Raw genomic sequence first — 27,249 nt, forward strand, 5'->3', positions numbered from 1 at the left:
TATGCACTTTTAAAAATGTATTTTGTGTCAGACAGTGACAGCAGAGTATTAATGGAGGAGCCAGATGGTTTATCACCCACCGAAGGTCACTGGCTTGAGTCGAACCTGGAAAATTGCGATTACTTTAGCTGCTTTCACGGACACACTTAAGTCCTGATGTTTTTCTGAAGTTTTCTGGAGTTAATGTCAGAGAACGGCTGTAGTCAATGCTTTGGAGCCCAAACCCACAAGATCACAAGAGACGTTGAGGCCACAGAATTTCGTCCTCACCTGAGTTTGGGAAGGTTTTTTGCCGTCAGCACATTTTTCATCTGTGGGTTCCCTGAGAGTTTGAGCTGACTGAGGGCGCTGAGTCCATTTGTTGGAATCACAGTCAGAGAGTTCATACTCAGATCTCTGCACAAAAAACACACCCACACACACAGGCAATTTAATGTTGTACAACGCAGACATTTAAAACTGAACAATGACACGTAACCGGAGTCCTGTTCTCATTATGATGAACAACACAGGTCGTACTCACAGGTTGGTGAGTGCAGTGAGGCTGAGGAAAGCATCTGGGTGAATGACTCGGATTTCATTCCTACTCAGGTCCCTGCGTACAATCAAAATATAATCAACTCACAGTCCAGACATAAAACCGTTGTTTTGAAAGCATGCAGAGTGTGTCACTGAGTGTGTGAGTCCCTAAGTGTGTGTGTGTGACTGAGTGGACTTACAGTAGACGTAGAGCAGAGAGACCCTGGAAAGTGTTTCTCTCAATTTGTTGAATATGGTTGTGCTGAAAGCTTCTGTAGATTTAAACAAGAACCACAACAGGTTATAAAACAGCGATAAACCACCTTTATAAGCTTGTTTGTCATTTTAAGCCTAAAATATGAGTTTTTCTGAAATCATTTGTGAAATGAACATGTGCTCCACTCACATCTCCTGCAGTCGGACGCAGCCCTGCAGCGCCGGCAGCCCCTCGATCTCATTGTAGGACAAGTCTCTGATGGAGGAAAATAAAAGTTTTCAACTATAAGACAACTGGGAGAAATTCAAATGGTCCAAAAAGATGATTTTTATTAATTTTACACTTTGTGAGATTTATTATTCCGTTTACAATTTCACTATCAGTAGATACACATCTAAATGCCACATTTTAGTATGATAGGGATTCTAAATCAGGTGGGCAGCCGTGTTAAAACAATTGTTTACCCAACAAGCTTTAGTTCCTAAGATCCTAGTTTCAGTTGAGGAGAAAGTTTAAGTCTCTTACAGCGTTCTGAGCAACTTGAGATCGTCACACAGATCAGCGGGGGTGGACGATATCTTGGTTCCTGACAGGGTCCTTGAAATAAAACACCTCATCAGTCACTTCTGAGACAAGCAAACAATTAACAACTCCAGATGCTTTATCATAGTCACTTACAGGCTCTCAAGGTTATTAGTCCCCGTCAGGACGGGGAAGTCCTGCATCATACTGGCCCCACGCAACATCCTGAAACACACGGGGACCGATATTAAAATAAGTCAAACAGCAAAAAAAAAAAAATATTGATTGGGAATTGTCAGGAGCTGTGCTGAAAGCGGGACTTACAGTGAGTGCAGGTCGGACAGATTCTGGAAAGCTGTGGCGCCCACGAAGGACAGAGGGTTGTCATAGAGATGTCTGAGGGCATCGAGAGCAGAGGGGAAGAGTTCAAACCCAAAATCATTCACTGTGCAAGAATGGCACCATCTTCTGGACATTTAACCACTGAGGCCTGACACGCGTGTCACATATCATCTCACCCACTGTGTGTGTGTGTGTGTGTGTGTGTGTGTGTAAACATACTGTACAATGTGCATGTCAGTGTTATTACAGAGCTGTGTGTGTGTCAGTGAATGACCTTACATGGTTCGCAGCAGGGGGTTGTTATGAAAGGCCCCTTCAGGTATGGAGGCAATATCGTTGCTGTGAAAACCGCTGCAGGAAGAAGGTCAGAGAGATGATGTAAAGATACTCTGCTCAACATGAAATCCAACATACAGGTTTAAATGTGCAGAGCAAAAAAGAGATGATTGAAGAAAAACTAAAGTAGCTATACAAACTAAATCAAACAGAAACAAAAGGTGTCAAACTACTATGAAAGTCTGCAACACAATGTGCTGATCAGGAAGAACAGGAAGTAATACTTGAAGCGTTTAGCCTTCAGCATAAAAGCACAAATGGTGAAACATGTAGGTAATAATTTCCACAAATACATTTCTCTTACTGATTCTATCATTAATAATAAGTACAGCAGTTGTTTAGTTCATAGCTACTTTGTTCATAGATATTTTTCTTTTTCGAGCCCATAAAAACTTCAAGATGCTGTAAAGCGTCATTCTCTGATGAGTTAACCCGTCTCCGACATAAATGTCAAAACAAAAGTAGGAAACATTTCCTCCCCGCAGCAGCGACAGGACGATGCACTCACAGTTCCTTCAGTTTGGGCAGAGCCTCAATAGCTTTGGGAAAAACCATCAGGTTGTTGAAGTTCAGATCTCTGGGGTGAAACACAGAGACACAGGGGGAATCAGTCAGTGCAGTTTCCTCATGTCAAAACAAATCCATCCCTCTGAAGCCCAAACAAAATGTCTAGGATTTCAGTTATTTGGTTCTTTCTGCGGTCAGTTCATTATTACACTTATTAATAGGGACTATGATTACAAATGTTATAATCCTAAAATTATGTAAATGTTTCTGTCCATTCAATAATAAATTTAGTACAACGGGATGTATGTAGATTTCTTTGATTGTTACCAAACCTTCCTTTCTCAGATCAGTCTCCTCAAAATATGAAATTTTGAAAATCTTAAATAACAGATCACAATAGAGCTGTTTTCGGTGAATGCCTGAGAGCAGCTTAAGCTCCAAAACACATTCAAACTCTTAAAGCAGGACTGAAGAACTGGCCTGTCCCAATTCACCCCTTAGCTTTACCCCTTCGTTTTGCACTTGGCCTTGTGCCTCCCTATCTCTCTCTCTCTCTCTCTCTCTCTTGATTCTCCATGTGATGTAGGGGAAGTGGCCATCTAGCCCTTCAACCGTAATGTTTCTAGAACCCCCCTAAAACCAAGGGGTAGATGGAAATTCAACAGGGTGACGGAATATCTACTTGATCCAGTAGCAAATAAAATTGAATCGCTGTGATAAGCGTCTCAGGAAAATCGCTCAAAACAAGCCTGTAAACAGTCTGAGTGAGAGACTGGGTTAAGAGGGGACACTCCCAGCAAGGGGCCCTTTATATACAGGGGGAGGGCCAAGGGGGAGGAGTTGGGACAGGGCATTAATTTCAAAAGTATCTCATTGTAAGTTTGGATAGAAAAAAAGTGTGTCAGGACATCTGTAAAGATCTGTGTGTTCTAGAGTAGCTCTTTGCCATTTGGTGCGGCTGTGTGGCAGGAGGAAGGGAACAGTGGGAGGGCAGATTTGATAAGCATCATGTACTTTGCTCTATTTATTCTAGAGCAATTACAGGAGGAAGTGGACACAATGATGTCTGGAGGACTGGAGCGGGGGGGGGGGGGGAGCTGCCAGCACACACAAGCACAAACACACTGAAACCGATGCACACTGTACGAGGACGGTCCACTTACAGCGTCTCCAGGTTCAACAGTCCGGCAAAGCAGTTGTCTCCTATCTCGTTAATTCTGTTGTTATGGAGATGTCTGAAAAAGCAGGAGCGGTTTTACACACATCTTCAGATTTTCATGTTGTGACAGATACAAAACTATCTTTCACATTCCTTCCACATTCTTGTGATTTGTGAAATCAGGTGGATATACTGTATGTGTATATGCAGAGGAGTTTCCTGCACTAATAGATTCAATGTCTCTTCTTCCTGTTTATCCTGACATGTTTATACTAACCCTGCAGCAATACCACTCAGTCTGTGTGTGTTTGTCTCTGTGTGGTTGTGTGGATGTATAACAACATCAGATTTGTTGCTGAGACACACGTACAGTATTTGTACAAGTTTCTCTCATGGAAGGCTTTAGATTTTGCCCACCAGGCAAAAACTAACAAGGTAATCTTGATTTTACATTAGTATAAGAGTTGGGCAACTTTTTCACCATTATTCCACACATACTTAATGCACAAATACAGTAATCACCCTGGTTCAAAAATCCTGTGCCAGTGCACTTTAATAAGTGCTATCTCTATCCATAATATTCCATTAGTAGTGAAAGGTGTAGAAAGATTCATTCAGAGTTGAAGGGTAACATAAGCAAAACTCATACACATACATTTGTGGTGATAAAATGATGGGGATAATGTATAGAAGAGTAAGGAGGAAAAAACGCTTCTTTCATTTCTTTACATGGTTCAGAAACTGAAGCAACCTCATTGAACCGCAGAGGATTCGCATGTGCGTGTTCTCAACTTGTGAAATATCTTAATCCACTTGACGCCCAATGTCTTTTACCTCTTCAGCTCTGCCTCAGGTCATTTTAGTAAATAGAATGTTCTCACTCAGTGTGCCTGGTTAATTAAGGTTTTAAAAAAGGTACACGAGCAGGTTGTTCCTGCTGAGTTGTGTAATGTATAGGTCCCTGAACACCTTAGTGCACACTTCTCCTCGTCTGTCGTGAGAAAGCTCACTGAAAGCCTTGACTGATGAAATGTCATAACACCAAACCTCATCTATATACATATTACATTACATAGGTTGTTCTTCTGGGTGTTTTTTTGATATAGTACGGATGTAAACATGTTTTTGTTCAAGTTGATGTCAACAATAAATAAAGTATTTTTAGTTCACCGGACGAGTAGCCAGAAAAAATTGTTAAATATCCTGCAGCTTATGAAAACTTACAGCACAACTAGACTGGTGAGGTTTGCGAAGGCGTTGTCTGGTATGTACGAGATGCGGTTGAGTGCCAACGTGAGAGCCTGAAGGTTTCCCTGGTGACCCAGAGAACTGACGGGGACAGACGTCAGGTTGTTGTCGTCCAACCAGAGGTGACGCAGCTGCTGAAGGCCTTCGAAACTGTCGTCTGGAACCATGGTAATATGGTTCGCGTCCAGGCGACTGCAAAACACAGATTCATTTAGTTAACATAATGCTTAAATTGACAAATACATTTGATTGCGGTTATAAATGTCTTGAAAGCAGCAGAATTATTCCCAACAACTCGATCTAACTTCGCAGATTGAGGTTTAATGCATTCTTGGAGGGATGGTGCATTTGTGATTTAAGAATTGATAGTTTAAATATACTATACAAAATGTCCTCATTAATTATCCACTGTTCTTATTTGCCCAAACCCAGTTTCATAGAGAACCCAAAAAAAATGTCACACTTCTCATAATGTTGTTACTATCCACACAGACGGTCAGGCCTCATAGTTACTGCTCCAGTTGTGGCATCCATGCAGTTGTTTATCTCGCGTGAGAACTTATCTTTCACTCTTTAGTCTGTGTGTACCTGTCACTTGGAGTCACATATCACAAAGTTCGTACAGCACGGCTACAGAACCCAATGTTCTCCCACAATCCATCTGCAGGACTTAACTAAGCTTCAATGATTTAATTTGTTTCAACCACAACCATGCCCATTTCTTCAGAACTCCAGAGCAAAGGGCAGCATCTAATTCTTAGGTGTGTTCCATTAGCCCCATCATGCATACCTCCAGAATGAATGGAGACGCCCAAGTGGCATTTCCAACAACATCAAATCATTCATCTTGAAGCAGAGGGTCAGCAGCTCAACTCCGGACCTACGTCCTGAGTAGGCCCTGCCGGCCGAGACTTGAGCTTCATTCTGTAGCTACGCTGCCTGTTTGCAACCACACGGTCTTATTTATCTCCATCTCTGACGATTCAGAAAAATCTATAAGCCCTCTCCGAAAGAAATTCTTAATCCCTCAAAATTAATTCTACAAATCATAATTCTTATTAGCACTAAGAGGATGCTATGATTGAATTTATTGGGCGACCATGTGATGAGTTAATCTTTCAATTTTGACCAGTAAATAAAAAAAGAAAAAAAGTCAAATTTGATGCTGTCTTTCTGGAATCCAATGTTTTAGTAATCACTCAGGAATATAATGTACTAGAGAGCTCTAAACCCTGATCAGAAGACAACAACTTGGTTGTAAGAAAGGGAAAATCCTTTATTTAAAGGGCATTATGGCTGCTCAAGTGTTCCTTCCACCATCACTGCACCGTTTTCTCCTGCTATCCTCCTTCACCGAGTGTCTCGCCCTCCCTCAAAATTCCTCAAGTGTCTGGGCTGGAAGAAAAACAGTCTTGATTGACATTTAGCTCTCTAAGGCTTTATACAAACCAAGTCATGGCCCTGCCAAAGCGTATTACTTCAGCTACAGACCTTAAAACCCTCACAGAGAAGAGACATCTGTTAAAAAGAAAAGAAGAGAAGCACAAAAAAAAAAGAAGAGGGGAAGTAAAGGACGCGAGGAGGGATATAGAGGAGTGATAATAGCCGAGGGCTGAGTTTTCAGGACGTTTCTCCAGCTGGATCCCTTCCTCCTTTAGTCCCTGTCAAACTCAAAAAGCTCAGTGGTGGAGGGAGGTGGCACAAATAAAGACATGTAAATGTTATGGTCTCAGTGCAGCTGACAGTCAGTGGACACAGAGACACAATGAGAAGAGTGAGGCTGAGTGGAGGAGGAAATTGAGAGAGGGCTAATGTTTATGAGTCAACACATGAGCTCCTAAAAACTCAACAATGCGACATGAGGAGAGAGAAGTTAGATCTGCTCAATAAGAATGACCTACATTAGCACTGGGCTGTTGCCGGGCTTAGTGAACAACAAACACTGCAGCAGGAGTAAAGTATGTGATACGAGTGGAGCCGCCCCGACATGACATCAGAAATGTCCATGAGTAAATAATGACATTTGAACTGTGTAACTTGGAGGACGAATGAAGTTTTAACCCTCATCATACTGTTGTCCTACCAGCGAAATAACATCGAACAAACAGTGATGGCTGCAGCCTCATAGTAAACAAGAACATTTGAACTGTCTCAGTGAAAAACAACCATTTGTCTGAATTAGTCACGTACAGTTGAATTAATCTGATGCTTAACATGTTTGTAAATCTGAAACTGTCACAGTGTCATGGTGTTTCCAGAGTTCACATTTATTTTAAATGTTGTTTGGAGCTAAATCTTTCATGATTTATAAAGTTAACTGTGTTTACAGCCAAGCTGGCAGCTAATATATGTTCCACTTAAGCACAGCAGAGCTTTGCACTATAGCATTACAAAGAACAGTATCATTTTTCACTTCCTGAAACAGATCCCAATATTTGAACTTTGCACATTGGGCGATGCCGAGCTCTAATCCAATACCAGTGCCATTAAAAAATAACTAGTAATATAACCTGTTTTAACAGCTATATGCTACTAACCCTGTATGGAAGTAATGATTGCGATCATTGTTGTATGACGAGACTGAAGTCTTGCATACGGTACTTGTTGCCTTTCTACCTTTAGGACTTTCCAGTGTCAGATATTTCGTAACTACATTACCAGAAATCAATTATTTCTTCACCGCTGTAAAAACAGTATTTGTCAGTGAAAGTTCAGTGCAACTGTTGAAGAAGAAAATTGCAGTTTTATCCCGGTGATACCAAGATATTTACTTAAGACAATTTGATTGCTACAAAGATTTGCATATTTACCAATACCCAGTCTGGCATTCCCTGAAGTATCGGAGGCCTTTTTTGAAGCTGCTATCGGAGTCAGAAAATATCTCTGATGCTAACAATGTTAGCATGCTGATCTGTACCATCATTACTATCTTAACATGTGTTATCGTGCTATTTTCTAATTAGCACTAACAGTTGAAGTACTGGACAAATGAAAGAATTGACCTGATGATGGCCCTAAACTAAAAGACAGCAAAGGTCACTGGTTCATCCTGAGGGGGAGGTGAATGTGTTTGACATTTCACTCTCAATTTCAAATGTCAGCGGCTCGATGATGCCAGAACCTTCCCGGAATCTATCCTATAGGTGATAAGATGGAGGACCAACTCACCAACACTGTAATACATTGAATCATGCCCTTGATGAGGCAAAAAGTATGAAAGCTCAATCTGAATTGGGATCATTCTTTCAGTCCATTTCATCCGTGATTCACACTGATGAAGCAGTAGCCTCAAACTAAACTCCAGTGAAAACCAACCTCTGCATAAATTTGTTCTGCAAATTTTCTTAGAAAAATGATCTTTACATGCATCAGTAGAAATGATTTGTATTGCTTTGCAACAACACTACTGTCGTGACTATTCTCTCATCTTTGTGAGTAACTGTCTAGAATGTGGTTGTTACTTTGGCACCATCACCATGAATTTCAGTTTGACTAGTCGGCTGTGTAAATACACCACAGAGCTGTATCTGACAGCAGCCCTGAGGACTGCAGTGTAACTTTCCATCCAAGAGCTTACGTCAAAATAACTCATCAACTACAGCTACATAAAACTTACTAACTGGGCTGGGGTGACATTATGGCTTGAAATTATCAAAGAGGGATTTCTTGCATTAAAATAAATGAATCACCACCAAAACCATCGCCAACAATTCAAAAGACATGTTTCTGTCCATAGCTGAGGCTGCTGCAAGGCAATGCTTGACTGTACCACCAAACAAAGTTACATTCATCTCACAAAATTTGTTATCAAATACTCTTCTGCAATAACAGTGTGTTTTTCCCTAATATGGAAATCCACTTAGGATTATAAAAGATAATTCCCCATATATGCATGCGTGTGTGTGTGTGGGGGGGGGGGGGTTTATGACTTACAGAGACTGGAGCGATTGAAGGTTCTTCAGGGCCGCACTGGGAACCGTCTTTAGCTGATTATTCTGGAGCATCCTGAAGGTATGATGACAAAATGGTTATTTTTAACTCAACTGACAATTTCACATCATCAAATCTAAAACAGTGCGTGTGTGTGTTGTTGTTTAAATTCAACAAAACAATTAATTGACACACTCTTCCTATATCAGTGTTTAAAAATAAAAAAAAATACACACAACTCCAAACTGTGGTGCAGGTATCTCATAAACTGTCAGCCAATGTAGAAACAACTGTGCGCCCTCTACTTATATTTGTAAGAACTGACCCACACCTAATGTGAATGGGATTGTTTGATCTGTGGTCCATTACTTCATTCTACATACTTCAATTTGTTTTCATTTGTGACAAGTATAAATCACTTGATATTAGAGTACAGAAATTGCTTCCATGTGTTTTTGTTTAAGTCTGGTATCCAAGACCTCACCTGTAGCTCCACAGGACTTTAAACTTTTGGCTCAGAGCAGAATCAACAGAGTTCAGTGTCCAAGTCTATACAAGTCAACTGTGTGTACTGCCAGATTTCACTTATGCAATTTTCTTAGAGAAAATGTTCCAGTTCTACGGGGATGCTGACTATGATTAGGGTGTCAATGACTGACAGCACCATAATGTTGCCACAAACTGCAGTATTTACTTTCTCCCCCAGTGTGTGGAAAACTTCACGCTGTCACAGCCATGAATGTGTGTGTGTTTGTTAGTGTACAAACACTGGTGGTGGTGGTGGAGACAGGGAGGTTGTGTGCTTACAGGACTTTGAGCTGATGCAGGCCAGACAGGGCTTCAGGGTGGATGAATGACAGGTCATTCCCCGCAAGTCGTCTGTGTGAGAGAAAAAAGTTGAGCTCATATTAAAAATACATTTCTCATAGGCTGCAGGAAACCATTTTTTTTCTCCTGCAAAAAGAACATTCCGTAACAACAGAGTTTATTGTGTTTCTGAATAAGGCAATGCATGGTGTTAAGAACACATGCAGCGCCTCAGCAGATCAAGTTTCCGTTCTCAAGCTGAACATGGGGTCTGGGACGTCGAAGACATGCGTCTGTCCCATGGCCTGTTGTCACTTCGTCTGACGCCTTCAAGAGATTAGAATTTTGCATGGGTGTCCCCTCCTTACATCTCTCCTTGTGCCTCCCAACCATCTATGGTCAATGCTTTCTTTAAAAAGACAGTAGAAAACAATTCACAGTTCCCCGCTTGGGGGAAAAAAGAAACTCAGTCATCTTCCGTGCTAACTAGGCATGCTAGCTAGGCATTCCAGCAATTAATGCAATGCTTTAGAGAAGTACTCAAATAATTAAATCCATAACCAGATAACCAGACATCAGGCTCACCAGCTGCCTGCGTCGCCTCTTTTCACAGGAACAGGATTTGAATGGCTAGTGTCTGCACTTCAGTGTTTGTTGAACCAAGTTGATTGGCTGGTGCCTCCAATGCTGCATGAAAAGTGAATCTCTGCTATGTTCTGTGCACAAAGCACAAGCCAAGCAACCACGATGCATATCTAGAGGTTCTCTGCATGGACGCGTTCACAACAGCAACAAGTCCTCATCATTATTCAGGCGAGAGGTGGAGCAGCCGGGTGCTTCTGTTTCACCTGGTCATTGCTCAGTGACTGTAGAGAGTAAATAGCGCTAGCTGACGTAAATGCTTAACTAATGCAGAGTGCTGTGGATTTTTCATAGAGTTGAGTATTATTCGCACAAAACAGGCAGCAGTCTAAACAATACATCGCATACAATATCGGCATCTCATTTACTGCACGGTACTCACTGATTATCTAATATGTAAATAATTACTGAAAATATTAGAAATTTGTTGCATTGTTCCATTGTGGTAATAACTGTTGTGAATATTGTCATTATTATTTAATCTTTAGGTTATAAGATAAAACAGTGATTTTCATGTATTTTATTGCCAGGCCAGCGAAAATATACTAGAGGCCAGTAAAACTCTGATCTACTGGCCAGTGGAGGAAAAATGTTATGTTCGTCAATGATTTATCATAAGACAGCTGCTTGAGCCTCTGCACAAATTACTTGAGGGGGCAGGGAACACCTCCCTTTCCTGCTTAGAACAGGAAGTGCATCGGAAACAGGGGTGTAAATAAGCATGGGACAGGCAGACTGGCACACAGAGCCCAAGTATATTATCTGTCTTGAGAGATTAGCAACAGATTTATCACTCTGCAATGTGAGTCAGGCCAGGCCGAATTCCCTGCAACAGGAGCTGCTGGGTGTGAGCCTGAGAACCGTGGCCGACTGTGTTAGACCACATAACCCTCATGTAGACATTTGTTTGTTTGCAATACATTTTACTGGTTCAACAAGTTTCCATCCACCAGTTTTGATACAGTTTCCACAAAACTAAATGCAAACAGCAAAGGAAAAAATACTAAATAAAGGAAAATGGCTGAGAGAGAAAAGGTTTATTGTTAATAAAAACCAAAGTCCCCCAAAAATGCAATGAATATAGACTCAGCAAATAAATAATCTTTAAATCAAGGGTGGGGAACCTCCGGTCTCCAGGCGTGTATTGCCCATAAGACAAATTGGTCCAGACTCCAAGATAATTCAATCAATTCCAACACAACAGCTCAGAACTATAAAACAATTCTCATAACAAGAATTTAGCACAAACAAGGTGAAATGTACATAATCTTCTGAAGAAACAAGATAAGCCAGTGTGCCTATAGTTTGCAGGGACACAGTTGCAGTAATGAAAAAGGTCAATCTTGAGTGTCATTACAGCTGGAAACCTGCAACTAAACTGGATATTTATTTACAATATTGTAAAATACCATACGTCTCATCATCACGGGCCTCCACCAACAAATCTTCAACTGCTCGCTAAGATCAAAATGCCGTGTTTTTCCAGTTCAGTTTGATTTGTTTTGGTTGAACAACGCTGTCATATTTGGATATGAAAGCTCTACAGCTTAATCATAAGTGGTCATTTCAGCTTCATTTGGCTTTAGGGATACCTGATATTTTAAAATACACAATTTGTGGAGAGCATTCATTTCAACAGCTTTTTTAATCTGTATCTGCTGTTTTAATCATGACTTCTTCACAAGGATATGGAAGCCGACAAATCAAAAAATGGCACGTTCTTTTGGATTTTCAACGAGATGCCCAATAAGCTAATCATCACATGCAAACATGGTTTGACAAAGTGTTAAGGTTTCTTCTCCTTCTGCATCTCTCAGCAAATTCAATACTTGTCCCCCCAGGCTTCGATAGGGGCTAAAGAATGTGCTAAATCTCACTGAGGAAAGGCTAAATCCTCTCCTTGTGCAACACCACTCCCACAGGTTTACCTTTGTCAATAGTACATTGACAAAGAAGCCAGAAGTGTGGTCTGACAGCTGTAAAGGCACGAACGTCAGTTGCAAAAATTACAAAATAAAAGCATTCCGGCCTTGACTTCCCAGTGACAGCACTATTTAATGTCTATATGGGAAACCGCTGTGGCAAAGCCCAAACAAGCACCCGCTCCCCACAACATGCTCCCACATGTGCAACACACACCTTTCAGATCACGGTTGGTGAAGGTAGTAGTTAGAGGTTGATGACTTCATTTCCTCTGTTGATGTCTATGACAATGTTCTTATGACCATTTTCAACAACCTTGTCATTATAACAGAGTTGGGAAGTGCCATAGCTCTTTAAGTTACATTTGTTTTCCCCACAGATGATGTCGCATGGCTAAATCATGAATATCTCGTTTTTTTAAGTTAACTACAATCCAAAAGAAACATCTGAGAAGGAAACAATCACTTATTTTTTAACAAATGACCAGCTGTGGTGTTTTATTTCATGCAACCATGACGGGTATATTAGCTGCTGCTGTGATTTATGGCACTGGTGAGCTTCTCATTGACAGAAGAAGTTAAGGCTCTTAGGTTTTGTAGTTATTGAAGTCGTTCACAAAAAACATGATTTCTTTTGAAAGTTATGTAACACTGAACCTAATCTTTTAAAGAAAATATAAAAACTTTTAGAGCCTCATTATTACATGTTCAAGAAAATAAACCAATGAGCCAACATTCCAGAGCATAACTCCAAAATCTTTATAAAGTATCTTCCCCCCCTTAAATTCTGAACAGGAACCCTCCCTCACAACATATCTAAAAAACGTGTGTGATGCAGAGGGTCAGGGTAAACTCGGAGTATGGATATAAAGTACTTCATCTCTCTGTGCTGGAGAGAAAGGGAGTCCAGTAGAGCTTTTGCAATCACTGGAAGAACGTTCAGGTTCTTTGAATGACTCACTCTGTGAATACCTGTGTTGTAGATGGGGCAGCGGTTCTACTAGAAGAGGCTCTCCAGTGAGTGTGTGTCTGAAGAGTAAATTGTCAGTAGAGAATTCTGACAAAAGCATTTTTAAAGTTGAGCTCACATAAAAGCTGCAGGTAAAAGATCGATTAGACCTCATTGGATTTCAGGGGATATCATTCAACCGGATTCAAACCAGTCAAAAATGATTTTATGCAATATCCTTGGTGCTTTACAAACCATTATAAATAGACCGGTAAATAAAGGTGTCTGTAGATATAGTCTATTGGTCATGGGTTATTTTCAAGAATACACACAAACTGCGAAGGAGACGGAGAACACCTATCATCACATCTGCTGAGCTTTGTTGTGCCTTTGGCAAAGAAGAAAGAAAGCACAGGAGATTGCGTGACTGTGAAGGAGGGAATATTCCTCCCCTGTCTTCACTCCTGTCGTGAATGAGGATGGCCTGCTCTCCTCCTCTGTCAACTCTGTCTCTCCCTGTCTTTGCCCTCAGGACCCATGCTCTGGTTCACTGACACTGCTTCAGCCCTGAGCGAAAAAACTCATCCACCAGAGTTCACTGAGACTAACCAGGAAGAAAACGGTTAAATAACTCAGGTGAACTACCGGTGTATGTCAATCAAAATGTCATTCTTCAGAAACAGACAAACCCAACAAGAGTCCATTCGTTATGATGTTTTGAAGAAAGAAAGAAGTAGAAGTGAGACAGGGTTGCTTTTTTGGCCCTGTTGCTATGGAAACAATTGTTTTGCCCTCTTCCTTCCTGTCTTGCATTCCTCCGCAAAATGTGATGAAAAGAAAATTGCCTTTCAACAAAGCAGATTGGAGTGCTGTATGGAAAAGAAGAGGGTGAAGACTTAATCGGCTGAAAAGGTGCACGAGAGCTAAAAGAAAAAGGAAAAAACTGCTAAGACCAAGTGGAGCTAAAGCCGCTCCTTGCTCTCGCTGGTCAGTTTGAATTCTCAGGGCCGCGTGTTACCTGATATCAGGTAGACAGATTTTATCTCGGGCTCCCTGCAGCAGCGAGCCAGACAGCGGAGTATTTAAATAGCGAAGAAATAACAAACACCCGCTAAGATTAGATGTACGCCACTCAAAAGAGCCCCACAGCGTAGATGTGCTGTTGCCACGCTGATAATCCCTTAAAAGCAAGAGAATCCAAACAGGATGTCACATGATCATAGCCTCAATACGTGTCATCTGACCTCATCTTTTTAATTGAGGTTTACTGCACCTTTTTTTTTTTTTAAACTGCCCTTATACAACTCCTGAATGGTGAGTGATTCGTTGCCTCGCGTAATGTCGTGCTTATCTGCTTCAGATGAGAGGGAGAGCATGTTGTGTGGCTGCACTGTGTGTGTTTTGCAGTGCATACTGAGATACCCAGGTGCATATCATTAAAAAAACCAGCCCTCATGTCAACATTGTACAGAGTAAATACATCATTAGCGAGAGAAGAAGGGGGCATGTACTCACAGTTCTTCCAGATAGGGGAAGTTCTTGAATACGTAGGCCGGGAGCTCAGTGATGTTGTTCATGCTCAGGTCACTGTGGGATCAAAAACAAAATCTGTTAGGAACACAAGTAGCTCATTCAAACCTTTAAATCAGAGTGTGTTAAACTTGCTTTTAGGATGTTAGTAAACATAATGGGCGAGAGGGTCACATGAAAACTGACTTTAAATCCGTTTCCAACAACAGAGACTTCAGAAACCTAATTATTCTCAAAAGCCTCTTATTAATGCATCTTTGTGGCAGTATTGCACCTTATTAATTGACCATTTCCCTTGTATTGATCTATTTAAATCCTTTTTATTTTCCTTACCTATTAATACTGCATAGCCCTCAAAATAAAATTGTGTATGGAGTCTTATTTAATCCCTTAAACTATAGAAACCATGCAATTAAGAGGGGGGGGGGGGGGTCACTACATATACAAACAACTAGCTATGTCACACATCCTTCATGAGTTTTACAAGTTTTTGACAGTGCCTGCATGTGTGCAACATGAATGACAGAACCCCTTGAAAAAGTCCTTCTCTTTAGCCGCAGGGATCTTCATTTTTCAAACCAACTTCAGGTAGAGATAGGCATGTGGCAGCATGAAAAATATGCACGCAGGACTTGATTTGCTTCCCCACCAAAGCTAATACGAGTATGCGTTTAGATACTTATATATACAGCGCTGAAAATGTTTCTATAGGAAAGCATTGCAGTTTTCTACCGGCAATGACATTGAAAGAAAAGGGACAAAATGCTATATTGTGTCTACAATCAACTCAAGTGAAAGGAGACTCAGCTCTTGTTCCCTAATCTTGAAAATAAATCCACTAACCTGCCCCAAAGAACCCCCCCCGCCCCCCCATGTCTCATATCAAGACTGAAAAAACATCCGGGATTCACAAATGTAGCAACCCCGTGAGTGAGCGAATGAGCCTTCCCTCTCTTTCACTCTCCAACTGGTCATCTTGAATTTCACTGCCAGATCTCTCTAGGACCTTGTGTGTGGGCCTCTGAATCCTACGAGGATCATATTGCCCTTCCTCTGCAGTCCCAACCACACACACACACACACACACACACACAAAAACACACACACACACAAAAACACACGCGTAAAGAAGCCTTAAAAGGCGGGCCCTGACAGAACCCTCATCATACCAGCAACCTATGTCCCATCTCCACTTACCTGGTTATCCAATTACCTTATAGAGTGTGCAGCTACAACAATAACAATTCTATCAACGTCCCCCTACTCTTTATGGTTTTTTTTATCCCACCCTGACAACACAGTGGTGGTTCTGCAACCACCACAGCAGATCTGCCACCACGGGCTGTCAGATGGATGCATCCCTAACCACATTTCAAACCGTTTGACTCAATCTTCCTCAGACTGTTGACTGGTCTGAGCCACATGCAGGGCCGGGGCGCATGGGAGGCCTCTATCACACTTCCTCCCTCCCTCTGTGCCTGGCTGCTTTACTCATCAAGGTCCGGGCCTGTCCCAGCTACGATGGATTGAAGAGGACATTAAAAATGCAGCTGTGATAAATGGGGACAAGGCTAAACGCTTCCACAACCAGGTATCAGTAAATGTATTTCACCACGGCTGGAGACTAACTGCATCTCAGCATCCCCTGGACGATGGAAAATGTCTTCGGAAGCAGACAAAAATATGTTGCACTGGTTAGACAAAACAAAGGGTGACCAACAAGAGGGCACTGCATTGAGTTCCAAGTACCAAGTTATACCCTAAAGCATATGCAACAAAATAAAGTAAGGTGACATTATTTTGTATCAATGTGGCCTTATATCCAATCTCCCGCTAATTGATTTATTTGTGTTTCTGTGAACTGTCAAAATATCCGTTTAGTTTCTACCATCCACAGCTTGCGGGCAGGACATTGCTAGTTTGCTTGTTCGCGGTACATATTCCTGCGACGAGGCACAGAGGTCTCAACAAGCAAACATTAATAGCTGCCATCTAAGTATATGTACTGAAAACCCAAGTTGGCATGCAGCCTCATGTGGTTGTCCATCGTACACTTAAAGGATGCCACACTTTATGATTTTCTAACCAACATTTCTGATAAAAAACTTGGCCAACTGTAAATTTCCTTGATACCATTTTTTTTTTAATAGTACTCTTGAATGCATCATTAAAATATATATATACTGATAGAGTATTTCATTTGTTTACGACTAAAATATTCAACAACTGAACTTTTTCCCGGTCATGTTTACCTAATCACATTACTTGGTTAAGGTTAGGGAAGGATAGCCAATGCAGAAAGAACATTAAACATAACTTTGTGGACACATGGTAACACACTGTGTTGAACTAGGAAGGTCTCTCAGTTTCCCCCGAGTGTACAACACACTAACAGCAGAATATACAACCGTTGAAGAGTATATGGTAAGTGACAGAGTGACAAAGACCAGTTCTTAAAGTAAAAACAAAGCTGATGATAACAATTTAACATAATAAAAGGCATCGTCCTTCAAGAAAAATAATACCTCTAATTATTTGTATTCTCTAAGAAGCTTTATAGAGAAACAATGATTCCTAGCTGAACATTATCATTCAGTGGTAAACGTAAGATGAAGAAAGAGTCTTGATAAAAGCAGTTGTTTCAATTACAACAACACTGGAGAGCCAAATACAGAATTAGATTAACAAACTGGAATAATGAAGGATGAATCAGCATTGTGAAATAAAGTATGCAATGCATTGACAGTTCATATTAAAAATAGTAAATAAGCAAATTATTTTTACTATATATTTAAAAGATAACTTGTTTTTGTCCATCTGGATTACAGATCATACAGAATTTGCAGCTTCCCTCTGCTCCTGGCTTGAGCTATACTATACTTTGCTTTCTTCAAACTCATGTCAGCTACCAACGATTACAGAGATTTATGGTCACAAGTCCGTGATTTGCTCTCAATATGACAAACATAGCACATAATAAATATTTTTCATGTGTCAAACTAACCTCTGAACATCTTCCCATCATCTTAAACTCTCACATCATCACTTCTGTCCTAAGACCTAAGCCTCTGTTTTAACAATCTAAGCCTACGGTCTGATGCACATGTAGCACATGCTTTTACAGTGTGTCCAAATCAAGTTTTGTAAGCGCAAGTGTATAAATTGGTTGCACTCCTCTAAATTAATCAAGAGTGTGGTCAGAGTGAAACAAGCAATTAACCAGTTAGCGTGCCATCACCCGTTCCCCAAAGGGCAGGTGCGCTTATAATGACAGATTGGCAAGGAAGTAAGAGGGAATTCTTCTCTGCAGAAGAAACAGATCAGCTTGTGTGCAAAGTGAATGCATGTGAGCACACCATCTGTTTGTGTAACACAGAGCTTGTAGTCCAACCCACCCTTGTAAGCCCATATTAGCCAACTATCTTGATAAATGGTCCTTAGGATAACAGTGAAATACCGTCCTATTGACTTCAGACCATGTTTTTATTGGTCATAAGCCCAATCACTGTCTGATAACAATGCAACTGACCACATCTCATCTCAAAACCAACATGCCCATGGGCACAAGCATATTTTCAATCTAAACAAAATGGTCTGTAGACGATAAAATGGCCTACGTGGTTTTTAAACTAGCAGAGACACTTGGGTCACACTTTGTGCCAGGTGTACGACATGAACCCAAAAACTTAAAAACTTGAATTCTACCAAACTCCGCTCGTGGTAATATTTGGTTAATGAACACTTGGCACAAGATTCAGCAAAAACAACACAACAACACAACTACGAGATGGGGGAGTGGATAGGTGTCGAAGTGGAGGACAGGGTCGGGAGAAGGGGAGAGGGCATTAATATTCTCCCGTCCACAAGTCATCCAGTTTGGGAGCGAGAACCACTGACTGGCTCCTTTCACCTCTGTTGACCAAGAACAAAAGTATCATTCAGTTAAAAAAGGATTGAGGGCACCAGTGGTGAAGCAGCCTAGCCTCACAAGCAGAGTGCAAGACCCCTGACTCCACCCCTCCATTTTCTGTAAGTCTTAACCTTGTTCATACTATGAAAGGGCCCAACTCAAGTGAGATGTAAGCCGCTAACTCGCTCTTGCTTCCTTTAGATGTGCAAGAGTTCATGCAGATACCGTGCCAAGAATTAAACCTGTGCAGAGACTCGGTGGCAGGTAAACTACATACCTTCAAAAGGAGTGTTTGCTTTGTAACAGGCTCAGGGGCCTCCTCTTTTCTCTCATCTGCTTTTCTGTGACAGAGCTGTTTCCATTACAAATGCCAAGAATCGAGCCCCTGTGGGCTGTAGGTGAGACCAGTCCAACACTGTCATATGATTTATTGTACAACGTATGTTTTTTCTAAAATAAAAAAGGTAAAAATCAATAGAACAATAAAATAAATAGCATTAAATATTTATCCATGTCATTTCCCTGACCTTTGGGCACGGCTAAGCTTACAAAACACCTTCATGTTTCCCTGTTTTTCACATTGACAAGACTAGATTTTACTCTGTCTCTGCGCCACGACACTGATTCAACATGCACGATGTCTGTAAAAACATTTGTGCCGGTTCGGTTAATATATTGCAATGGCAAAACACTTGTGTATAAGACTTTTCCTTTACACATCAGCAGACCATTGTAGCTGCATTAGCCACGAAAGAAGGAGCCCTTGCAGCTGCAATATGTCTCACTAATCCATCATGATCCCTAACCCCAGTGCTTCACATACAAAAGACGGAGGGAGTGGGAGAGGACAACTAGAGTTCAAGAGACCAGGAGAACAAATGAGAGTAGGACAGAGAGAGGGACAAACAACCTTTCACATACTTTTGGAAGAGTTTGAGGTGAATGTACCAGGCACTTCACTGTTTAAAACCTGTCACAGAGCATTTAGATAACCATGTGCAGAGCAGACAGTGAAGACAACACAATTGTGAAAAAAAAGTATTGTTTTCCACTCCGGCATAAAATAGTCCAGCAGAGGGGCGGTAAGGGGTATGATATAATTTTGTGAAAAATTGTTTCACGTTAAAGATGTCAGACGGCCCCTAATACATTGGAGCATTGTTTTTCCCAGAGGAGAAAAGTATGCCTTAACAGTTTCAGCTGTAGGCAGCAGGCCTCGTGTGACATGTCTTGACAGCCTGGCATATGAATCCACTCCCTCTGTTTACTTTACCTAACACTCTCTTCACAATTGTGATTTCAAGTGGCACAGTGTTGGTTCTGGTGAAGCGAGACTTAACCCACCATTCTTAGAAAGGTGGCAAACAGCACAGAGGTTTCCACGAACAAGAGCAAACCTTTACACTTAAAGGCAAGGGGACAGTGAAACACAAGTTTATTTTATCTCAAACACGTAATTCGCTCTAAATTAACATGTACACTAAAATTAACCTTAAAAAGTCATAACTTCTTCTACTTATTATTCAAGGAAGCTGAGAAATTACAACAAGACGCAATAAATTGTTGTTTTCAATGCTGCTGCAGAGGTGGGTACTTAAGTTTATGATTAACCCAGTGGCTGTGAAACGAAGGAGTTTCTAGATGGGGCAATCATCAACTGTATCTACACCACTCCACCGACCTATCATACCTGGTGCCCATTGCTTCTGCTTTGAAAAAGCAAAAATGTTCTCTTATAAGCAGCCTTACTTGATCTACTAGTTTAAGTCTGGCACAAGTTTGACAACTAATTATATAATTTATGTACAGCAATGTACAAGGCTCTGCTGGCTTCAATCCATGCAGCATAACTCGCCCAAATGTAGCCCCATCTGTGATCACAGCACTCCAAACATTACTCTACAATCAAGTCATAGTGTTTCCTATCCAAACCTTGGGGGGAAATTGTTGTGCAGCAGCAGGACGTCTTTAAAAGAAAGGTTGTTTTTGTGGTCTCAGAAAAAAAAATGTGTTCTTTGTGCCTGAAAAATAAAATGCTTGTCAGGGGCCAAACTAATGTCTGAATCCAATATATCCTGGTTGTAAGTCCAACCTTAGCTGGTTTGGCCCTAAGCTTTGTATCATTCCTGGCAAAAAAAGTCTGAGACCTGAATATATTTCTTTTAAAACAACTTTCTGCTAGACAGCATATAATGTCTGTGCGAGGCTAAGGTCACAAAATACAAATCATGCTTATGATAAAGTGGAGAAAACTGTCAGTAGTTCCATAGAGAGAAAGGTAATCTGCAGTAATTATAACATCTGACTCATTGTTTAGTCTTTGGTCAACATTCTGACTTTTCTGCTCACCTAAGCTTTATAAAACTGTAAATATTGTTTTAAATGTAAACTGAGAGTTGGGAAAAACACGCAAATACCAAAAGTCCAAGATGAAATCTATTGAAATCGCCAAGTCAACCGAATCTATACAACAGAAATATTAAGTCTACAATCATGACAAACGAAAGAATCAACCTGCCCATTTGAGGAATTGGAACCACAGAGAATGATTTATTGCAATACCCATGAACAGAAATTAATTATATAGATAAACAATAGAGTTTCTGATTTGTTTTCTGTAGATAAATTGTCTAATCTATTCCAGAATGGCCAACACGCAACTATTAATCGATTAACAGATAAGTTGATTTGCCGGAAAATGAGTTGCCAATTACTTTGATAATTGTTATGATTTTGTTTCAACTTTTATGGATTGACGGTTTTTAAAATGTGAGAATCCGATGCATCTCCCGGTCAAATTGGAAGCTCTTCGGGTTTTAGACTGACGATCTGACAAAAGAGGATATTTAAAGAGGTCACTTTTTCTGGTAAAATTGTCTATTTTGACTGTTTTATAAGACTGATCATATTAAGTTTTCTGAATTTAATGTTTGTGTGTAGTCTCTACTTGAACTTCTCTTAGTGTTGTTGTTAGTAGAGCCCTTTGTAACTTTTATTCTTGAAAAGGTGCTAAATAATCACACATTATCTTTAACATCCTCATTATGAAAACACTTGCAGACCTACACGTGTCCAAACTGAAAGCTGCCTTAACGTGGTTCCTGTTGGGAATAGAACGTTTTAGACGTGCCTGGAAAGTTGGTGACAAGTTGTTGTAAAGTTTTAAAAGTGACACTCCGGGTTGTGACACACTAAATCACGACCGGAGCCCTCACTACCCAACAGTGTGTGACTACATCTCCCTCACGGTATTTCTCCTTTAGTGGAAAGTTAAGTGATGTGGAGTGTCCATCACCGGCACAACAACATCCCATCACACGCGGCCCTTCGCTGTGGGACATGTGTTGAGTGCACAGCCATGTTTCGAGTTGCTGGATGTTGGTGGTGGTGGCACTTACAGATAGTAGGTGAAGGCACTGAGTCCGGCCGGGACGCTGGTCAGTCCTCTGCCCGAGCAGTCCGCACCTCCATCTTCATCGCAGCCGCACGACGGCGAACACACGGCCGCCGACTGCCCTTGACCGGCGGCGGCAGGACGGAGCAGAGCCCACAGACACATCCACAGCAGATCCCCACGCATTGTGTCTGCCCGTTCGGTTCAGGTGGAAGGCGACGGGAGGGAAAGGCGGGCGGGAAGGGGAGGCTTTGTCCGCGGCGTGTTAGTCTGCTCCGGGCTTCCTCTCATGCGGTTCTCTCGGCTGAGGCATGAAGAGATGACGCTTTTTTCCTCTCAAAACATATCACACGTTTTAACGAGCCCCCAGCGAAAAAACACCCACGTTCACGTAAAGTTGAGCGCCACAGACCCGGGAGCTGCCTTCGAAGGCGAGGGGCTGGACATGTCTCCTCGACCCCCTGTGAGTGAACATTCAGCGGCGGAGCTGGCGACAGGAGCGGGAGCCTACCTTGCGTTTTTTTTTTGTGGCGTTTTCGTTGTCCCATTAAATAACCCCCCCCCACCCCCCTCCCTCTCCCGGAGAAAACACCGAGCGGCGCCTGGTGTCGCGTCGCTGTGAAGCGGATCCGGTGAAGCTCTCGGTAACCGGACGATCACTTGCTGTGCCCCCCTCGCAAGAGATCACCGTCTGTTTTCAGCCATTCCTCGCGTCCCCCTCCTCTGCTCCTGACATCAACAGCTCTGCAGGCAGGCGGGCGAGCACCCTACCGGACAACCTGCAGCACTGGGCCCGGCCTTTGCTACTCCGAGACCTGCACCGCAGCGTCAGTCTGCACAGCCAACAACCAGCACTCGCTGCTGGGAAGGAGGAAGAAACACCGGGTCAAACTTTTCCTGAGGTGGACGAGTGAGTGCAGATCCCCACACCGCTCTGTAAACATGGTGCACCGCGAGCAGGGGCGGGTCCAGGGCCCCAAACGACCAGGGGAGGCCCTGGGCTTCACCTGCAGAATGTCACTGAAAAATAACATGCAAAGTGATTCTAAAGGACTGTAATAGACACAAACAACAACAAAGAGGGGTAAAATGACCACAAAGAGATGAGCAAACACATGAAGGGATTCAGAACAGACACAAAAGCACAACACAGATACGTAAAAGGACCACAAAAACATTAGCAAACATATAAAGTGACTCTAAATGACAAATAATAGACACAAATCAACAACAAAGAGATGTATAACAACCACAAAGAGATGAAAAAACATACAAAGTGACTCAAAATGACTAAATATAGACACAAAGCACAACAGGTAAATGTAAAATGACCACAAAGGGAGGAAAAAACATACAAACTGATTCAAAAAGACAAAAAATAGACACAAAACAACAACAAAGAGTTGTAAAATGAACACGAAAGAGATAGAAAGACATACAAAGTTATTCAAACTGACTTAAAATAGACCCAAAACATCAACAAATAGATGTCCAATTACAGCAAAAGGAAAACGTAGAAAAGACAAAGAGATACAAGAGACCAAAAGTACAAAAGAGACACAGGCTGTGTCCACATTACATTTTAGTTTTAAAATGCATCACTGTGTGTTTACACCTGGTGTCCACACTACTCTGGAGTTTTCAAGCGCCTAAAACAGAGAAAGTTGGAAAAGTTGCTGGCCCAGTTTTAGTTTGAAAAACCCCGGGGCTGTATTGTAGGAGGCTTTCACAGCTAAGTCTGAACCAGAATAACAGGTGTGAAAGACCAACGGACCAAAATTTTGATTGACCAGATCAATTGAATCATGGTTGGATTTGTTTGGTTAATCCCAAAATTATATTACGGCGGCAACGAGAAATACAACTACACTGTAGACAGACTGATTCCTGGTTACACTGGCAGGCCCGGTGAATGTAAATAGTCATGTGATGTGTGTTTGCACGTGAGTTTACATGGAACAAGATTATTCCGGATACAAAGCTACAACATTCGTCCGGACTTAGTCTTTTAGTTACAGTAAAAAATTATATTTGAGGTTATTTAGGAGTTATCTATTAAAAATACAAAGCAAAAATCTTTAATTTGAAAATGTATTCAGCCCCTTAGTTCATTAGAATTCCCTTTGCCCGAATATGCTTTCTAGGGTAAATCACGTCAAGGTTCACACACACAGATTTGGATAATGTGTCCCATTCTTCTAGGTAGATTCTCTCTCCCAGTAGGATTGGATGGGAAGCATCTGTAGATTGTTGTCTTCATGTGTCTTCACAGATGTTCTAATGGGTGTAAGTCTGAGCTCCTGCTGGGCTAATATAGAGACTTGTCTTGAAGCCAGTGTCGTCTTGGCTTGTATGCTTCAGATCACTGTGCTGAAAGGGGAACCATCGCCAGTGTTTCAGGTCACATACACTATCGGGCAGATTTGTTTGTTTGGCAAACTCCAAGAAAGTTGTATGATTTAAAGTTGTTTGAAATACTTTCCATCTTGCCTGTCTACTATAAAGGCCTGAGTGACGGGTTACTGGTTAGATGGTTGTCCTTCCAACTTCTGGAGCTCTGTTCTGCCTCAGCCTGCCGCACAGACCCCTCACCAGAACACTCCGGAGATTTCTATGTTTTTAAGAATCTCCCACTGCGTTGTTCATGTTGAAAAACAATCTCTGAAGAAAGTCTCTATGCGATACCGCGGACATTCCCCAGAGGTCGGAAATGGTGACTAATGGGTTCTTGATACTTGATACATACTGACACACTTATTGCGTAGTATACTCACTTTGACCAGACTGACAACCCTCATAATATTCATGGTGATTCTAAACCTATTCCATTCTCAATCACTTAGAGCAGGGGTCTTCAACCTTTTTCAGGCCGAGGACCCCAAACTGATGGAGAGATGGAGCAGGGACCCCCTACTATATATATTGTATTAAATTGTGTTTTAGATTAAACTGGGCCTAGTGCCATATATAAACATAGCTACCCTGTTATTGTGCATTCAATACTCAGCTATTCAAATATAACACAGGTTCATATATTCATGGTATAATTTTTTTTTTAATCAACCAAACATTTCGTGACCCCCCCTGCAGTACCTCTGCGGACCCCCTAGGGGTCGCGGACCCCCTGTTGAAGACCTCTGACTTAGAGCTTTATAAATGGTTTTGAGCCTCTTGACTTGGGTTTTGTCTTCACATTCAGTAAATCTAGAGTTAATCAATTTAGTTGAGCTCCAATCAATTTCTACACTGATGTCAAAGATCACAGAAAAAGTGTCCAATACTTTTTAACAAATAGTTTGCAGTTTTAGATTTTGTTATTTTAAACGATTTCTAAAAACACTTTCTCATTATGAGCTATTGAATGTAGAGTGATGACAAAAATGGCAATTTTAAAATAAATCTTGAAAAACAACTATATGTAATAACACAGTTTATAACACCAATAACTAGTAATAATTAGAGTTTAATATATACTAACTAAAAATGTATTTATGTCCTAATCATATGAGAAGTTTGCACATTCCTTTTGTAAAGCTTAGAAATGTGACGACGTTAAAAGTTAAACCTGTTAAAGAATGCACTGTTAAAGTAACACTCACAACACATCACGGATTGTACATTGCTGTTTCAAGGGTTAACTATTACTTCCTGTTTGCTTAACCCACAACACCCAGGGAAGCACAAGGAGCTGCATGAATAAACCCCTTCCGTCAAACAGCTTTTTACAGGAAGACACTAAACCTCTGGCATGTCCATTTAACTAGGTGTCAATTTAGCATAAATTAATTTTACGAGCTAACAAGCTCAAACTGATCTATAAAATGTTTTGCCAGGAAGTGTCAACAGTAGTTAATAATAAACCACCACTTTTACATAAATCCACTGCAATACATACAATAATGAGGAGATCTTTCTGTCAAATACTCGATGATCATGACCTTTTTCTTCAAAGCCAGCATTAGTGAACATATGAAGTCTCAAAATGTAGAAATTCAGTGATCCAGTCCCAGAGATCATACTGATGTGGGTCACCTCAGGCAATGATGAGGCCCTGCTGGCCTTCTTGTGGCCAGAACAAAATGGATGTGAGCCTACAGTTTCCCACTTGTGAAATGCCACATAGTTCGGCCACTCTTGGCAAACATGCGGTTCTCTGCGAGGTGTAATCTGTATGTGAACCTAAAGTGGCCAATGGGGAAAATGGTGAATATGGCCTAAATAGCACAAAACTAATCCAGGCCAGCTTTGACAACTTTAATTGACATGTGGTATTGCTATGGCTCACTTGTGGCCCAGATCGGGCAAACAAGAGCCGACCGTCCAATCGCCATCATTCCACACAGAATGTGGACCAGATGTGGGATGTAGGCCAAATCTCTATTACATTCATATATGAGTGAAATTCAACCACTTTTCCAATCATATCAGACAATGTCAAACCTCTGAGTTTACAACGTGTTTTGTTTTTGCGGTAAGGTTTATATGGTGAGCACGTTAATTTTGATGCATCCTTGTATGTATATTTGAAAAGACTGATTAGATGGGACAAGATATCACAATGGAGTGTGGTCCAAAATCATAAAACTACGTAAATGATAAAAAGATGTCAGACTTTTTCACCCCATTGAAAATGTCCACCCTCTACCAAGACTTCCAACATTGTGTATATGCCATGAACATCACAATAAGTTACCTCATGAGTTACCCGCTCCTCTTCTCACACCACTCACACATGAGCTCTTACAGCACCTGACAGCACCCATAGCATCTCCACCTCTCACATTATGGGATAATCATTAATGCATGGGGAAAGACCAATCAACCAAATGAGGGACAAGGTGCACAGGGTGTGGTGACTATGTGTGGTGACTATGTGTGGTATTCTTATAGCCAGAGGCGTCGGAGCAACTGCAGCACAAACATTATAGACACTGGGGTTGAATTACAAGAAATACGTTATCAGCGGAGTGGCTCTACCTAAGAAGGGCTATTGTCTTGTTATCACCTATATCCTCAACTCATACCTCTTCTATCCATCTGTAATTTCACTTCTTTTTATCTTTTCAATATTTTATTGTTTTATTACCTTTTGTGCTCTAAAGTCTTATTCATAACGTTTTAATTATTTTCTCTTGTCCAACACCATTTAAGCTATATTTTGTCTTATATAACTTGTTTTAATGTAAATAGAGTTTATTAGTATTAATATCAGTAAGATTGGCCAGGAAGGGTCAAGTTATATGAACATTTCTGAAAATATACTAAGATAAATTAATATATTAAATATTGCCTTTTCACCACATATCAACATTAGT

General features: G+C 41.1%; 1 protein-coding gene across 1 annotated transcript in view; it reads right to left on the reverse strand.

The window, feature by feature from the left end:
* Positions 1-22,875, reverse strand: part of lgr4 (leucine-rich repeat containing G protein-coupled receptor 4) — a 28,390-nt gene extending 5,515 nt beyond the window's left edge. Inside the window, exons 1-15 of the mRNA XM_053436215.1 lie at positions 21,939-22,875; positions 14,616-14,687; positions 9,588-9,659; positions 8,784-8,855; positions 4,827-5,042; positions 3,607-3,678; positions 2,445-2,513; positions 1,880-1,951; positions 1,583-1,654; positions 1,415-1,483; positions 1,262-1,333; positions 926-991; positions 720-791; positions 524-595; positions 271-396 (exon numbers count right to left, since the gene is read on the reverse strand). Of these exons, the coding sequence (XP_053292190.1) occupies positions 271-396; positions 524-595; positions 720-791; positions 926-991; positions 1,262-1,333; positions 1,415-1,483; positions 1,583-1,654; positions 1,880-1,951; positions 2,445-2,513; positions 3,607-3,678; positions 4,827-5,042; positions 8,784-8,855; positions 9,588-9,659; positions 14,616-14,687; positions 21,939-22,120 (1,376 nt within the window). The 5' untranslated portion in view covers positions 22,121-22,875. The remainder of the gene's footprint in view (positions 1-270; positions 397-523; positions 596-719; positions 792-925; positions 992-1,261; positions 1,334-1,414; positions 1,484-1,582; positions 1,655-1,879; positions 1,952-2,444; positions 2,514-3,606; positions 3,679-4,826; positions 5,043-8,783; positions 8,856-9,587; positions 9,660-14,615; positions 14,688-21,938) is intronic.
* Between the last annotated feature and the right edge of the window lie 4,374 nt (positions 22,876-27,249).

The sequence above is a fragment of the Pleuronectes platessa genome, chromosome 1, assembly GCF_947347685.1.
Source record: "Pleuronectes platessa chromosome 1, fPlePla1.1, whole genome shotgun sequence".
Taxonomy (NCBI): Eukaryota; Metazoa; Chordata; class Actinopteri; order Pleuronectiformes; family Pleuronectidae; genus Pleuronectes; species Pleuronectes platessa.